At 36.1% G+C, this 17868-nt stretch overlaps 2 protein-coding genes across 3 annotated transcripts in view; both read left to right on the top strand.

The window, feature by feature from the left end:
• Nucleotides 1-31: 31 nt before the first annotated feature.
• Nucleotides 32-6460, top strand: LOC135732726 (FYN-binding protein 1). Of its 2 annotated transcripts, none has more exons than XM_065250996.2 (8): nt 32-191; nt 281-327; nt 1286-1343; nt 1929-2022; nt 3219-3381; nt 3572-3602; nt 3710-3741; nt 5258-6460. In XM_065250996.2, the coding sequence occupies exons 4-8, from the start codon at nt 1972-1974 to the stop codon at nt 5278-5280; spliced, it is 300 nt and encodes a 99-aa protein (XP_065107068.1). In that variant the 5' UTR covers nt 32-191; nt 281-327; nt 1286-1343; nt 1929-1971; the 3' UTR covers nt 5281-6460. The 2 variants fall into 2 exon arrangements, with proteins under 2 accessions (XP_065107068.1, XP_065107067.1); XM_065250995.2 differs by having other exon boundaries at nt 278-327.
• A 733-nt stretch (nt 6461-7193) lies between these two features.
• rictora (RPTOR independent companion of MTOR, complex 2 a) overlaps nt 7194-17868 on the top strand; it is a 40864-nt gene continuing 30189 nt past the window's right edge. Inside the window, exons 1-3 of the mRNA XM_065250993.1 lie at nt 7194-7284; nt 7407-7454; nt 8335-8432. Coding sequence (XP_065107065.1) covers nt 7215-7284; nt 7407-7454; nt 8335-8432 — 216 coding nt within the window. The 5' untranslated portion in view covers nt 7194-7214. The remainder of the gene's footprint in view (nt 7285-7406; nt 7455-8334; nt 8433-17868) is intronic.

Genomic DNA, 17868 nt, shown 5'->3' with positions numbered 1-17868 from the left:
TTAAAATCCTCTTTTCAGTCTGCCAGCTGGTAAGGCACTATCACACATTTCATTATATACACATGGAATTGACATTGCAAATTATTGCCAGTGAAATTTCTTTCTCACTTATTCATGTTTTGACTCCAAACATCAGTTGAAGGCGATGCTGACGTATATGAATGTCCAGAAGATTTTCAGGAAGATTTCGGGTAAATATTGTTTTAGTAATAAAAACCTTTCACACATCATTTAAATGTTTACTTATCTGTTACATCTGCACTTTACCATGGTTTAGCAGCTTCCCTCCTCCACCACCTCCAGATGACTTTGAATGTGATAATGATGGTGAGTATAATTCATTGTTTGTGTATAGATCAATTGGTAGAGCATTGTGTTAGAAAGCGCAAAAGGTTATAGGTTTGAACCCAAAGGAAAACATGTTCAGATTAACTGCATATATATATATCAGCATTTTTATCAATAAGGGGATTTCTAATTGGGCTATTGACACAAAATTTCCACCAAATGTTTCAAGCCAAATATTGAATTCATACAAAGAAATCAGAACATTTAAGTATACAAGTTGAGTCATAATAAGTAAAGTGAAATGCTGATGGGCAACTTTTTAAAAAATGGCTGGCGGGGAATGAGTTAGAATGATGTACTATACGTCTTACTGTAAAATGTACTGTATGTTGCTTTGGATAAAAGTGTAGGATATGCAGATGTAAAATCCGTTTCAAATCTGGGGCATGGAGGCAAATTTAAAACAATGTAATGAGCATGCAAATGTATAGAATGAAGTTTATTTATTTTTTTATGTGTGGTTTGTTAGGAAAGGACAATATTTGCCCGAGATACCACTATTTGAAAATCTGCAATCTGCAAATCATCATACTAAAAAAAAACCTTTTAAGTTGTCAAAATGAAGTCTTGATGATAAATACATTTATATTTACTGTATTTACAATGATTTTTGGCTTTCAAAAAAAAAAGATCATTTTGACCATACAACGTGTTGTTGGCTTTTGCTACAAATATACCCATATGACTGGTTTTGTAGTCCAGGGTACATTATTGTCCAGTAGGTCAATACATCTCTGTTTAAAATATAATTAATTAGTGTATGATTTAATATTTAATCATTATTTTCGCGATTCTGTTCTGTTTATTTTTGTGTAAAGCTGCTTTGAAACAATGTAACATTGTAAAAAGCACTATATAAATACATTTTAATTGATTGATTGATCTATCGATCGGTTGCTTGGTTGATTGATTGGTTAAATGATTTATTGATTAATAGGTTTCACGGGTGATATTGTAAGTTCAACAGACGTCCATCCACCAATATCTCCTGAACGGTAAGATCATGCAACAAAGACGAATGTCAGATAAAGTTAGTAAATAATAAATTAAAGTGTTGCATTATGTGTCATCATTGACATGTGTCAGCCCCTAAAATGTTAACCAAAACATTATTCTTTGGGTGCAGGTTTTGTGAAAATTCTGTTTTTTGCAGTAGCTCTTAATAAATTGTATATTAAAATGGATAGTTTGCTCAAAAATTTTAATTCTGTCATCATTAACTCACCCTTATGTTGTTACAAACCTGTATAAATTTCTTTGTTCTGATGAACACAAAAGAAGATTGTTTTAAGCAATGTTTGTAACCAAACCATTTTTAGCACCATTGACTTGCACCATGGAAGTCAATGGTGTTTCTGTTTCCAGCTTGATTACAAATATTCAGCAGAAAGATGACAGAATTTAAATTTTTGTGTGAACTATCCGGAAAATACGTCATCTCTGTCCATTTAATCAGATTTTTGAAAAATTTCAAGCTTTAAAACTGGGGCAGTGAGTGGATAAACACAACTTACTTCAGAAAGAGAAACATCACTTGAGAAAATGTAAAAAAAAAAAAATTTCTCTCTTGTTTACTCCAGCATTCCAAGATTCAGATCGAGAAGCGAGAAGGATGATATCTACATGAAGAACAGATTTGAGAAGGAAGAAAAAGAATTTAGAAAGAAATATAAGGTAAGGTATCTTTCAAGACATTTTTCGTGACCCTGGACCACAAACCAATCATAAGTCGCAAGGGTATATTTGTAGAAATGCATTGTGGTCAAAATTATAGATTTTTTTATGTCAAAAATAATTCGGATGTTTAAGATTATGTTTAATAAAGATATTTTGTAAATGTCTTACTGTAATTATAACAAAATTGTATTTATAATTAGTAATATGTGTTGCCAAGGACTTTATTTGGACAAATTTAAAGGCGATTTTCTCAATATTTCGATTTTTATCACCCTCATATTCAAGAAAAAAAATTCTTAGTATTTTTGTCTTGTTTTCAGTAAAAATATCTAAAAATTCTTAAATTAAGATGCTTTTTCTTGATGAGCAAAACGACCCAAAAAAATAAGTCTAGTTTTTAGACCAAAAATATCAAATTTAAGTGATTTTTTGCATAAAACAAGCAAAAAAATCAGCCAATGGGGTAGGCAAATTTTTCGTGATTTTAGCGTTTAAGAAAAATGTTCACGTTTTTTTTGCTTACCCCATTGGCAGATTTTTTTCTTGTTTTATGCACAAAATCACTTATTTGATATTTTTGTCTAAAAACTAGACTTATTTTCTTGGGTCGTTTTGCTAATCAAGAAAAAAAGCATCTTAACGGTTGACAATTAGCTCTCGGCTAAATCCGGTACAATACATGAAATGAAAATGTTATGTTAAAAATTGTGCATGCTCCCATTATAAATAAATAAATGAATTTTTTTTTACGAATTTTTAGATAGTATTTTTTTCTTGTTTTCAGTAAAAATATCAAAAAATTCTTAATTCAAGATGTATTTTCTTGATGAGCAAAATGACTTAAGAAAATAAGTCTAGTTTTTAGACAAAAATATACACTTTAAATGAATTTGTGCTTAAATTCTTGAAATAAGACACTTAAACACTTAAATCAAGCTACATTTTCTCACCGCACTGGCATATATTTTTGCTTGTTTCAAGCACAAATTCACTTAAATTGTATACTTTTTTGTCTAAAAACTAGACTTATTTCCTAAGGTCATTTTGCTCATTAAGAAAATACATCTTGATTTAAGAATTTTTAGATATTTTTACTGAATACAAGAAAAAAATACTAAGTTAGAAAGTAATTTTTTGCAGTGTGTTTGTTCATTATTTAGTTTGAATCTGACACTGGTTTTCTTTTCCTGCAGTATAAAGGAGAAATTACAGTGTTGTATCAAGCCGCTGTTATACCATCAGTGAATACAAAGAAATTTGGTAATAAAGACTTGGTGGTCAAGCCTGGCGAGATCATAGATGTAATTACTCCTCCAGAAGGTAACAAAGTCATCTGTCGAAACAGCGAAGGGAAATGTAAGTTGTGAAAACGCACACTTTAACACACTTTGTTTTGACCCATGACATTTCTTTAGCCATCAGAGATGAACTGTAAAACAAACTTCTATAGGTTTAAGTTTTAAAGGTGTGGAAAAAGTGCCACATGAGAACAGCAGGACAGAAAAAGATGATTGCTATTTATTCAAAGTCTATTTCTCTCTTTCAGTTGGTTATGTATCCACTGCAAATATAGAAGAGTAAGTGCAGCTTTTCTCATCTGTAGACTTTAGAGATGTTTCTTTTAGATGTTTTTAGACTCATTCTGTTATCCTAAATAACTTCTTTTGTGTCTCGCTTCCCTAAGGGACTGTCCTGTTTATGATGATCTTGGAGAAGGTAAGGTTAAACATGCTTTGTTAATGAATAATATAAATGTTGTTTTTGTACAGTAGTGGCCCAAAGTGTTATCCTTAGGGCATTTTTGCTTTTAACCCCTTAACTGGCCCACATGTGGGTCCAAATTATATACTATTAAACCGATAATAACACATTCTTAAACAAAAATAACCGTGACAAACTCTCTATCATTGGAAAGCTCTAAGAATGTAGTTTTCATTTGTCAAAGTCATTTAATGGGAGAAATTATGTAGTGTAATTTTGTTAAATGTCACTGACCCCACAGAAATGCATTAAAATTGATTATACCACGGGTCTGTTGAATGCTGTATTCTGATTGGCTGAGAAATGTTTTGTGGGTATGCATTAATTTCTGATAACCGCACACCTAACTTATCAAAAGTCTTCAAAATAGGGGCCAGAGCAATGTTTGTGGTAACCATGGTATAAGAGGAATAATTGACTCCGGTCCTTTGAATTATTTGAAAATAATGCACACCCACGGTGAAACAGCATTGCACCTTGGGTGTGCATTATTTTCTTATAATTCAATGGCCCGTCGTCAATTATTCCTTACTTATATAACAATTGTAGTGTTCATATTTTAAAACCCTTTTGCACTAATAATAATAATAATAATAATGCAGTGACAGTTATGCAACAAACCAATGACACCTAGTGGCCATTGTTGGTAAATCATCTCAGTTTTTGTGATTTTAAAGGGGGCATATCATGATTTTCCATGTTTAAGTGTTATAATTGGGTCCCCAGTGCTTCTTTCAACCTAGAAAATGTGAAAAAGATCAACCCAGTAACTTAGTTTAGGTAAACCATTCTCTGCAAGCATGTGAAAAAATAGCTAATTGAAATTTGTCTCCCCCTGTGATGTCAGAAGGGGATAATACCGCCCCTTAATCTGCACTATCCAACCACAGCACTGTCATTTAGTGCAGATATCAGCTCATTTGCATTTTTAAGGACACACCACCCAGCACATTTTTGCTCACGCCTACAAAGTGGCAATTTTAACATGCTATAATGAATTATCTATATGATATTTTGAGCTAAAAGTTCACACACATAGTCTTGGGACGCCAAAGATTTATTTAATATTTTAAAAAAGTCTTGTAAAATGTCCCCTTTAACTTGAAATTTGGATCAAAATAAGTTGAGACTTATGGCTTTATTTTTTTACATTTTTGGTTTGAAACCTTTTTATTTTTATATAACTATTTTTTTTATATAATATTAATAACTTCTCAAACCTCTTAATTTTGCTTAAAAAAAGATATGGTAAGCTTTACGCATGTGTGTAATTTTTGCAAAGCCTAATTAAATTCATCTCAAAGTTGAGTTTCAGTGTGTACGCCAAGCATAACGACACCCATGCAACATGTTTAATATGTCTTTTATAAGACATTTGAATAATTTTCCAAAATTGCACATCAATTTTGGCCACTACTGTACTTGATTTTTATTGCTACAATTAATGTTTGCTTTGTCTTATTTGTTACAGAGTGTATCTACGACAATGACTAAGCAAGCAAGGACATATAATCCCCATGTAAACATCATGTGCCATTTATGTCCATGCAGTGAACTGTGTACCTTGGAGGACATTTTTTTTACCTCTGTATTATTATTATTATTATTTTTATTTATATTTTCTTACGTAATGTGGGCATGACCCAGTAAGGTTTACGGGCAATTCCATGCAAATGTCAATCTTATTATGAAAAGTAATGTTTTTAACCAAAGTTTTTAACCATACTCATATCTTTGATGTTAATACTTGGTGGTTTTAATACCTATGCAAAATCTCTGTTCAAGTTTTTAAAGCATTTTTACAATTATTTACCATAGTTAATTAAGTGAAAATTTTAGAATTGTCCATACTGAAGAAATGTCACATTGGTATATAACTCTGCTTATTCCTTATATATGCACATACAAAAATTAAAAATAAATAAATATTAAATGTTCTTGGAGAGCCGTTCTACATTTGTTGGGTATTATTGCATCTGGTTTGTGTTTTTTTTAATTTACAGAATAAAACTAAAACCATCTATAACATCTCTTAATAATAGTTATAGAAAACATGAGTATAGACTGATACTTTCTGATGTCTGCACTCTATCATTAGGGGTTTAGGAAAATATAAACAGATGGTTAAATATATTGATAATTAATGCATTCTCTGAGAATTTATATTTCATGTTTTCACTGCAAGTGTCACATCCATAACGCTGGAATTGCTCTTAGGTAAGTGTCTTGTTTTAAATGTGGACTGGATATAAATGTATGAAACACATTGCTGTGACAAATTGTTAATTCTCTCTCTAATACACAAACACGAATAAAATGTACATACAGTACATATGCACACACAAACAACCACAGTGAGGGGTTTAAATGTCAAATTATATACAGGTTATATTTTATTAGCACAACAGACTAAATGGTAAATAATTGTGAAATTTATAAGATATACTTTTTTAATATTTTCTGTGTATAGTATAGTACGTGTTCAGATATTAGATTCTTAGAATCTTTGATTGGCTGATTGTATTTTTATAATAACAAGCCAGATATGAATTAAATTACAATATAAAATCATATATTTTGTGTCATTACTGAAACTGCATTGTACCTATGTACTTAATATTGGTGCATTATATTGCTGTAGTTTTCATTACAATGCACGAACTGAAGTCTAGTATCATTTAGTATTATTCATTTTATTTTATTTAGTGTGAAACCTGCACGCATTTCTCTTCATCCTCTGATTCATTGCGGTCTACAGGTGGCGCTGTTCCCCCGCTTTTCTCGTAAAATCAGGCACAGTGAAATGAACCCTAAATAAACTGTGAATGATGCGACAAACACTTTTCATTGTGTAATTACATTATTTTGAGTCTTATGGTGCATTGTTTTGTATTGTTAAATATTCATATATAAAGCAAAATCTGAAACTATATTCGCATTGTATGCACAAAATCAAACATATCCCTAAACTTCCTCATTTATAATTTAGTAACAGATAAAAGCTTTCGGAGTTAAACAATTTAATTACCTTTTTAACTATAACAAACACGAATTTATTTGTTTTATAACTCACATTTCGCTCGGAAAATCTGTATAGTATAAAAGCTAAAAAATGTTAAAGTTTAGCACTGTAGTCTTACCTCAAGAAATTCTCACTACACTCGTATATTCTTTTTACTTACATGTTTAGTTTTATTTCAATAATGAATGATTAACGCTAGGATGAATTTTCGTTTACCAAGTTGCATGTCGATGTTTCTCCTGAAAAAAGAAAAGAAAATTAATAATAAAATAAATTAGTCAAAAACTGTAACTGCACTCGTTTTAGATGCCAAGGCAAATAATCGTTTCACATAAATAAATAAAAAAGTCCTGAGGTTGTGTACCTCAGTAACATCGCGAGACTTTGCGAGAGTTCCGGTGTTGTGATGATGAACGTCCCTGCCAACATGGCGGTCAGCATCCGCGGCCGTCAGCCCCGGAGTGTACGGATGAGAGGCAAGTTAACGCCACCCACAAACCGGCAATCTTTAACAGCCAACCTCATTTTTGTGTCTTCACCGCAAAGGCGTATATATTTTTCACGGCATCTTTATTGTGTCGTTTTTTGTGTTTGCCAGGTCGGAATGACAGCGGGGAGGAGAATGTACCGCTGGATCTTACGCGGGGTGAGAGTCACCATAAAGACAATAAACAACACTCAGTATCCCCATAAAGATGATCGTAGTAACGCTCAGCAATTATTAAATCACACACAATCTATAGGACTATAGGGCCGCTAATCCAATGCAATTCATAAGTTTCATTCTCTGGCCTGCAGAGAAAGGAGAAGGTTTTAGGGTGAATGAAATGTTTACTGCGTCTCAAAACCAAATTCAGTCAAGAATCCAAAGGCTTTGAGACATTGCTTTTGTTTTGATCAGTATTGCACAGCAGTAGACGTTTGTGTCTGCATGCTAACACAATACCTGCGATGCTTTCACTTTATAGTTGTGCATTGGTTTAGCAGTGTTTTTTTGCTTTTTGCATGAAGATTACTCTTTGCCCTCATGCATCAGTATACTACCTAATAAAACCGCTTTGAAAGGTTTTCAGACACAACCTTAGCCTATTCAGGGATGCAGAATATCTTAATGAAACATGCAATGCTTATATTTTTGATATCTCAATAAAGCACGCAGAAACCCAGTAACTGGGATTGCAAAAAGTAGGTCAGAATATCAAATATATGCTAACATCACTCAAACAAAAGATCTTTAATGTAAATTAAAGGTTTCAAGGGAAATTCTGGTTCATTGTCCATTGCATTACATTACATTTATGCTTATGCATTCAGCAGATGCATTCATCCAAAATGACTTGCAGTGCATTTACAAGGTTTTTGCATTTACTTTTAATCTGTGTTTCTGGGATTAAACCCACAAGCTTTTGCGCTGCTAATGCAATGCTATACCATTGAGCTACAGGAACTTTGTACATTTTGCGGTCAGCCTGCTGATTGCAATCTTTACTTGCAGATTTTAACTCTTTGATTTTTGTTTTTCACAGAACCGTCAGATAACATGCGTGAGATCCTTCAGAACGTTGCCAAACCGCATGGAGTTTCCAACATGAGAAAGCTCGGCCACCTGAACAACTTTGTTAAGGTATTGTAGCTTTAACTAATCCTCGACGCACAGAATCACATCCACAGTATGCTTGCAAAAGTATTTAACTAAAGTACCTGTTAGATTGTATATTCTAATCAGGTCTAGAGATATGTTTTGTTGTCTGGAGGTCTGAGCTGAGCAGCAGAGAGTCTGATCAGGGGCTATGAAAGACGCAGACGCAAAGTTCTGTTCCAATCATAGTTAAAGTTTTATTGATGAAGCATCCCAATATATAGAGGTAAAAGAGGAAGTCTTAGGGGCCAGTCACACCAAAAGCGTTTATGGCAGTTGCAGGCGCCTTATTTGAGTGATATTTCATGTGCGCTGAGCGCCTTGCGGTTTTTGCCGCCGGCCGCAGCACGCGCCTTTGAAGGAGCGCTGAGAGCGGAGAAGCGCCAGACGTCATTCGCGTCTTTCCATTGTCCAATCGAATGAGGGGAGAGGCGGGCCTTATGTTGTGGTTAGGGAAGTTTACAGTTGCTTTGAAGAACCGGACTCCACTCGCTCACTCTCTCCTGCTTGTTTGTGCACCTCTCATCCTCAAAAAAGGTCAGAGCAAGCATCCTCTTTTTAAAGTTTCTGCTAATATGACAGTTAACAGCAAAAGAGCGCTCACGCTTCAATATTTGATTGACAAGACAGCTGACTCGGTGGTTGCTTAGCAATATAAAAAGCTGCGTCGCACTGCTCTTTTTAAAAAAAGGCAGTGCGTCGCGCCTTGCGTTTCGAAACGTTTAAAGCGCGGTTGGTGTGACTAGCCCCTTAGTCACCTGGGACAAGTTAAAACTACTTATGCAGGTGTCTGGCATGAGTCACATATAGGGATGTTAACCGATGACCGTTTGACCGATGGTTGACCGTATCAACGTTAACCGGTCAAAGTTGTCGGTTGTCGGTTAAAAAAAGGGATCTGTAAATTAGGCTATTATAGACAGTGGACTAAACCCTACTACAGTTAGTCAGCTCTTTCTTTCCAAGATCATTTTGTGTGAAGTGAACAAATCCCTCACACTCAGTTTTTCATAACTGGTCTGTTTGTACTTTATAAACCAATAAAAAAACATTTGGCGTGAGGTCACTGCGTTTGGTTTCGCATGCTCACAAGGTTTGCGAAAAGTAAATGCTACAGGCTATTTTTTGATAAATTCCTTTATTCGAATAGTAAATAAAATACAGCAATAAAATAATTAAAATTAAAGTCTCTCCTGGTTGTGTTCCAAATTATTAACATTTACGTCTTTTAGGCTAACAGTAAAGTGCAGAGTAAGTTTTGTTTCTGTAATCCTCAGCCATGATTTTTACCACTTTATTAAGTTTTGCTTTGTAGAAAGCATTTCTTTAAAGTGAATTTCGTTTTGTATAAATTGTATCTTAATTTTAATAAATGTTTCATCAACCAAATGCATGTATTTAATAAATAAAAAGCAAATATAGCAGAGTATATAATTACCGGTCCGTGCATGAAGGCGCCGGCACGGCGCGTTCACTTGCATTGCATTGTTAATTAGAACGCACCTCATCATAAATAAATAAAACTCAGCGTAGGCCTATATGCCTCATACAAGCATTAAATATCTTTGCTGCATTTGTTCTAGAACAAAAACAGTGCGAGACCTGCTTTGGCCGGTGCTTTTACACATTCTGAAGGTGCCCGTTTAATCCATTGGTTTTATCGTGTTGCAGTCTATTAGGCAACATTCCGCATAAGATGGGTTTAGATTTGGAAATACATTACATCTATATTTCAGTGGTAACAGAAAAGGTGATGATGATCATCCTATGTCTTTATTATTACTACCCCAAACTAAAGCGCAGTCTCTTCTGAGCTGTCATTTTCTTAAATGAGCCGCGGCAATTTTCAAATGAGCTTCACAAACGCCTTTATTTTCAAGTTCTACGCGATCACCTAGTACCTAAACTATTTCGAAACTAAGCACGGCGCCGCGTTTGCGGGACTTATGTTTCGCGCTGTAGGGGATTTAAAAAGTGTTGTGAGGTCTGTGTGTGTGTGTGAGCCGGAGGCAGAGCGCAGAGAGATGCAAGTTGCGAAATTGCAGGCGCGGCTCGAAATGGTAGGTATGTGACAAAAAAATATAAATACTAGAAAATTCATATATAATTATAACCATATGATAGATAATAAAAAGAACTTTAACATGGTTTTTAAATTATTAAAATCGGATAATTATTAAGAAAGTTATGGAATTTTTTATCTCGAAAATTAGGGGGCATTTTTGTACCCAATTAAAACGATAAAACTATGAAAAACTGTGACCTCTTCCGCTTGACCAAACACTTTAAAATATCATAACTTCCTCATTTCTTGGTCTATTTTCATAATTCAAACACCACATTGTAGGTAATTAAAAGCCCAACAAGATTAAGATGACATCTTTTTAAAAGATATATAAAAATTTTATTATTTTTGATTAACCACTAATTAATGAAACCCAGAGCATCAATCCACGCATATCTTTCCATATGAAATCAAAGCCCTCTCAAATAAAATTGCTGTATTTTTATATATTAAAGAAACATTTCATTGTTTCTTTAATATTTCTTAATTGACTAATAATGCTGGCGAGCAATTTAAATGGTCAGATATTATTAATACATTAATTGATGATTATGTTATTTATCATTCATAAATCAATAAATGCATGCATGTTGCATGCATGTATTTATTTATATGTTTGACAAAATTATGCCAATAATGTAATCTAGAGAGCCTAATCCTTCGTTCTGTATGATTACTTTGAAAAATACTGCACGGATTGATGAAAACGGAGAAGTTTTGGAAGCCAATATGATTGAATGGGCGATTCTGCTTTTGACAACAACGTCACTTGCGGATCTTAAAAAAGCACATGCGAATGTTACAATCAATCCCAAACTTCACCTAATTCAAGTTAAATGTATAAAGTATTTGGTTTGAAACAAAAAAATACTCGCCTTCATAGAGGATTTCACTGCCAAACACGAGAGAAATTTTGCTTCGCTTATAACTTTCTTCTTACGACAGCTGTCTTGGAAATTCGAACGTGAGAATCAACGTGAGGAAGTAATTTATGTCACTAGTATATGGGCTTTAGAGGTATTCACAAAGCAAAGATATGACAGATTTCCTAAGTCACCAACGTGTCTGGCGCTGAATACCTGCTGGGAACAGCCGTGGGAACAAAGCGCTCGTGCGTATTACGTCATTTTGTCACATACCTAGAAATGGCTGTTATTTTAAATAGCATAGCATATTTTAAACTATCGGTTAACCGGTTTCAACCGGCTAATGAGGCTCGGTGGCCGGTCAAGAAAATTTTTCGTTTTCGCCATCCCTAGTCACATAATCCCTCTGCTATCATCGTTGATTTCTGGATTGGTAGTATTCAAAGATCTCAGATTATTGTAACTAGGAGGGCTTCTAACGGGTACGGTGACATTAACCATGGTTTGGTATGTATGCTGAGACACCATGCCTGAGACAACCTTGGTGATTAATCCAGTAACACATTGCATTAAACAGGGAGCAAACAATAAAACTGCAAGTATCAACAATACTATGGGAATTACAGTATTAAAAATCCATGTTCCCCAGACCCCCCAAATGCTATTTAACCACACGAACCAAGAATCATCAGCCCTTTCCGCCTGGGATATTGCTTCTCCTCATGTGCCCTATAAGATCAATTACGTTGTCTGAATTTACTGGGATGTGAAAACAACATGACACAGAAATCATCCGACATACTCCTCCTTTCTCGGCCGTAAGCATGTCTAATACAAGTCTATGTTGGACTACTGCTTCCCTCATTTTCTTTATTTCATCGTTAACCAATTGTAAAGCGTGAGCCGTGTCATTTTCTAGCAATAGAACTTGCCATGCTAGACCATTAATCTTGTTTAGGGCGGTTGTTGTTCCCACCCCAGTAAGTGGCCCAGCTAACGACCATCCCACATTTTCCCATGGGGATGTCCATGGGTTATCCGTTTTATACCCGTTGAAATGAAGCGGCATTGTATGAGACTCACGTTTAATCCGGCAGTTAACGGTTTCCTTACTTGCAATGTCATTACTTTTTTTGGACAATGTTGAGGTGCCTGTGGAAAGTAGAGACGGATAGCAACAGCCTTGCCACTATCTGGATGTGTGAATGGGCAATCGAATGATAGTACATTTTTATCTTGCGTTCGTAGGGTGCAATTGGGTTTTTTCGTTATGTTAAGCGTTATGGTATTTTTACAATCCGATACGCCTACATAATGTTTTCCTCCGGTCGAGCAAACACATAGTTCTGCTAAATGTGATTGTACATGGAATGTGGGCCTCCTGAAAGGTAGACCGGGATTACTTCATTGGTAATCCTTGAATCCGGTCGTTATAGATTTGTTTAATTTTAAGTTATCGCTCATTTTGACCACGATGGACATTTGTCGTGGCATTGTACATCCGGTCGTAATTATCTCTGATGTTAGTGGTTGCGTTCTCTAGGTGGAGTGCAACTGCATGCAGACCCAACAGTCTCCATTTATTTAATCCCTAACAACTTCTCTTTGAAGCAGCGCCAGTGCGCATGCATAATTTCCACTAAATTTGGGCTTGGCTGCTCTAACTTCTTTTATGTTATCACTTAAATCAGAACCCATAATAAATTCTATGTCCTTTTTCGAAAGGTTTTGGGTTCGGGTCAGGAAATAAGTCGGTCATCACATCCCGAATGGTTACATCCGGGAGGGGCATGATTACATTTATTTGCACCTCCTGGTACGTATCTCTTCCTTCTATGGCCCACGTGCAATATTATTTCCCTGCGTCTGAGAATTGGACATTTAGGATTGTGATATTTAAAAGCCATAGATGCCGTCTTGTTCTCCCCGGCCCGTACAATCTTGGTACCTCTTTTTCATTAAACAGTCCCTTTAGCTATCATAGCTTTGAATCTCGGATCTGTTTCTATTTCCGGGTTACCGTAATATGCTTTCACATCTGACCACGCACATCGTTCGGCGCATAGATAGAGTTCTTTGCCATACATATTTCGTACCTCTTCATAGTTAGCATCTTTTCCTACGCCTACAGATATTGGATCACAAATGAAACTTTGATCCTTGCCTTGCTATAGCGTCACTCTCAATGGATTACGTTCAGGCGCCGCCTCATTTGGATCATGTAGGACACGTTTATCGAGCTTTGTCACATTCTGTTTTGGGGAGCTTACTTCTAAATATATAATGGAGGCCGTGATTACAATTGAAACTATAACTAAAATCCATGATGTTCCAGTTAAACCACACAGACCGGGGTGCCTAAAGGGGTCCCAGGGCCTGCGTTTTATACGTATTGTGACTTCTGATCTATGGGTCGTCAACATGGTCCAATGTTACGATACGTCGTTGGGCTCTAATAATTCCCTCGTTTTGGTAAACTACTATTTGGGTTACGGGTAAATCTGGTCTTTCTTGTACGGTTACCGTTATTACAACTCCAGTTGCGCCTGCCGTTGTTTCTAAAGTTTTCTTTGCTTCTTCTACAATTTCAACTCCTGCTTTTCTTGAGGTGTATGCCAAAGACATTGGTACACAACCGGTAAGTAATGGTGCAATTTTTATAAAACCTAAAAATAGGAATTAACCTTAATCTTACAGGGCTCGAAATTGCGACAATTTTGGTCGCATATGCGACCGAAATTTAATCTGTGCGACCTTAAAATATATTTGGGAGCATTTGTGCGACTGCCCATTTTGTTGTGTGGTACGACTTGATTTAGATTGTGATGCTGCGTGCTGCTGTCCCATGTTCAGTGGTTATGTAACGTTGGAGAGAACAATCAAATTTCACCATTAAGTTCTTACGTTTTAATGAAGATCGCAGATTGGCTAATATGAGCGTCAGTCATTCCTTGTTGCCGTGCTACGTTGGTACATGAAGCGCGAAAATGTGAAAGACGAACCGCGAGCATGACGAGAACAAGACGATTACAGCCAATGTTACTACTGTAATTAATGACGACGATCCGGATTCAAATGCGACTCCACCACCGGAAAATAAGACTTGACGTTAAACCTTTCGGAGAGAGTGGTTTAAAGATTATGAGTGTCTCCGCTATGAGAATGGCTCAATGTAACTTACTGTGTTTACTGTAAATCCTGTAAAACGGCGTTGGTGGCGGAATCAAAACATTTTAACATTTTGCTTAAACATGGCGAAAGTGCCAAAGTAGTGTCATGATAAATGTGTTCATTATTGATGGAGACACCGACCTGTCTGTCAAAGAGTGTTTGATAGTGTATGTGCGCATGCGCTGGTGAATGGACATCCGACAAACATCCTTGTGGTCCATGTTGATGTGGAACACGACAATGATGGTATGTTTTTATAGTATTTTTTAAAACATTGCCTATTTAGTAGTAATAGCATCCTGGTAATGCAGTTAAAATACCTATATATATATATATATATATAAAAAATACCTATATATATTAGCCTTCTATATTAAGGTCAGTTTTGTAATGTCCCAGTTAATCAGTGTTTTACGTGTTTGCTAGATTTTCTATTGTAATCTTAATCATTTTACCTGTAATTGTTAAATTATTATTGCTATACTATTTCAACAGCATTTGGGTATTAATTTTGGAATCTATGCAGCAAAAAATAAAATAAATAGAAGACCAAATTTTAAATGCTGGGTATGGTGGCGTTTTATTTTTAATAAAATAAATCTATTGACATATACATTGTAGTTTTGGTGCCTTTTAATTTTTGGATGGATGCGCCTAAATTTTTGCTGGTGCTCCTAACTCTTTAAAGTTGGGAGCACCAGTGCTACCAAATAAAAAAGTTAATTTTGAGCCCTGATCTTATGTTTTTGCTAATATGGGACCCCCTTTTTCCAGTTGAAAGACAGTATATTCTACTCGTCGTCTTTTCTGTCTACTTTCAGATCCCCTACATCATTCAGAGAAAATATATAAATCAGTGTACGATCTATGAATTGTCTCTCAATAGTCACTTGTGGGATGTATATGTTGTCTTCCAATATTCTCTGTGCTGTCTCCACAACGTGGCTACCGAATATAAGGAGTACCTCGGTCACTGTGCAGTGTTTGAGTACTTCTTCAGGTGGTGGAGATTCCATTAAGGTTTCTCAGTTGTGGTTTTTTGCTGCCCTCTGTGTCTCGCAGTTGCAGTGGTAGTGGATGTCTCTGGTCCAGATTCGTGGCAGAATGGTGTTGCGATCACAGTGGCTGGACCGACGTACTTTGGCTCTCCGACCCTCATAGGCTTTAGGCTCCTGATTAAGACACTCTGTCCAGGGACAAAAGTGCGAGTTGGCTTTTCTGAGGGAAGAGGAAGAGACAGAGACAAATAGAGTTCAATTTCCCAATCAGGGACACCACGTAGTCCTCCTGTATCACCTCCAGGTCACCTAGGGAAGAAACACCTGCACAACTTTTGACCCACGGAGTTGGGAAGGGTCTACCCATTAATATTTCAAATGGTTAGAGTTTTGTAGTTGAAGAATGGGTCATCCTTATTTCTGTTAATACGGCAGGCAGTAAATCTACCCATTTCCTTCCGGTCTCAACCGCGGCTTTCGTTATTTTTTGCTTTATTGTCGAATTTGTTCTTTCCACGACAGCCGATGACTGTGGGTGATACGGGATGTTGAAATGCCAATCAATGGATAACGCTTTTGCTAGTAGCTGCGTTACCTTGGATGCGAAAGGCGTCCCGTTATCGGATTCAATTGTGGTCGGTATGCCGAAACAAGGAATTATTTTCTTTGTTAATATCTTTACTACCTTTTTTGCATCTTCTTTAGCGCACGCAAACGCTTCAGGCCACTTTGAAAATCAATCTACGAAAACTAAAAGGTTCTTCAAGTTTCCAATCGGCGGCATGTGCGTAAAATCACTTGAACATGCTGGAAAGGCGCTTCAGGGTGTGGTAATGCATCGTGTTTGATCTGTTTGTGTGGATTCATTTTTGCGCATGTGAGACACGACAAGACTTAGGTTTTTTTTGTACATCAGCAATGCAATATAAATGATTTATTGCTTGAATCACTTTGGCGCTGCTAGTATGGGACAGGCCATGGTAATGCCTTATCAAAACTACCAGTCGCAACTTTGGAAGTTACCCTTTTCAACTGGTGCGCATCCGTGCTTGCTCCAATGCTCGAGATCTGCATGTGTCGGCTAGCTTTGCAAAAATTACAGCCATGGCTAACTTAGTTTGATCATTACATTCAAAAGGTGATTTGATTTGTGCTTGTGTTGTGCTGCTTCTTTTGCAGCCTCATCTGCTTTTCTGTTTCCAACGGCTTGTTCATCATTTCCTGCTGCATGGCCTTTTACTTTTACTATTGCCAGTTCAGACGGTAGCTGTGCTTCTTTTGTTAACCATCCTATTTGATTTGAATGGGCTATAGGCTTACTGTCTGCCATCTTAAAATCTTGGGCTTCCCACGTTTTTGCAAAATTATGCACGACGCCCCACCCATATTTCGAGTCATTAAAAATTGACAGTCTTGGTATTTTTGGGGAGATTTACAGGGTTAGGACAATAAAGGGGTGGTGTTTAGGTTTAGGGTCTTCTAATGAGAGGAACAATGTTACTGGGCAATATTGTTATGCTTGTTTGCAAAGGCAATGTTTTTTGTTAGTATTGTTTGCATCCTACCTAACCCAAAAAAACTATGGTTTCTTCACGGCGAGCACTTTCTTAAATTGTTAAAATTTGGATTCAGTCTGAGTGGTTGTGAGATGAATGCTGATTAGGATATAGATTAAGTTAAAAATGTTATATTTAGCTTAGCAGATCTGTATCATGTTAAACAATTTGTTTGTGTATCTTCTCACTTGTGGTTGTGAAGATTTGGATATAGTTACAATGCCCAAATATAATGAATCATGTTAAAAGCCAGCTTAAATTACAGCTATATCTTATTTAACTATGAACACTAATGCAAACACATTGTGTGAAGTCCTTTCTAATAATCCTGTGTGTTTTGAAAGTGAATGTGTTTTATTTGTGTGCATGAGAGTTTCATTTTAGTATTTTTAGCAAATAATAATGTGTATGTTTAGGTGCTACATATGCATAGAGGTTGAGAACTTTCACACACAAATGCTCTCTCTCTGTGTGTGTGTGTGTGTGTGTGTGTGTGTGTGTGTGTGTGTGTGTGTAGCCTTTAAAGGGTGCTGACATAGAGGAGATCTAATCCTCTCACAGGGTCACATGACCCCCGCTGTCCGCCTGGGGTCTGACATCATCACACACATATGCACATGCATGCACAGCCTGCTAAGGTCATTATGCTCCGTAGTAACACACAAACAAGGTGTATGGCACTGATTTTACTATGAGGTCAACTTTATAGACTTATTTATCCATTAAGCACCTTACGAATTCCGCTTGAAAAGTTGAGAAATGTTC

Source organism: Paramisgurnus dabryanus, chromosome 5 (assembly GCF_030506205.2).
Source record: "Paramisgurnus dabryanus chromosome 5, PD_genome_1.1, whole genome shotgun sequence".
NCBI lineage: Eukaryota > Metazoa > Chordata > Actinopteri > Cypriniformes > Cobitidae > Paramisgurnus > Paramisgurnus dabryanus.
The sequence above is the reverse complement of the archived record's forward strand: the minus strand, read 5'-3'. Positions and strand labels throughout refer to the sequence as shown.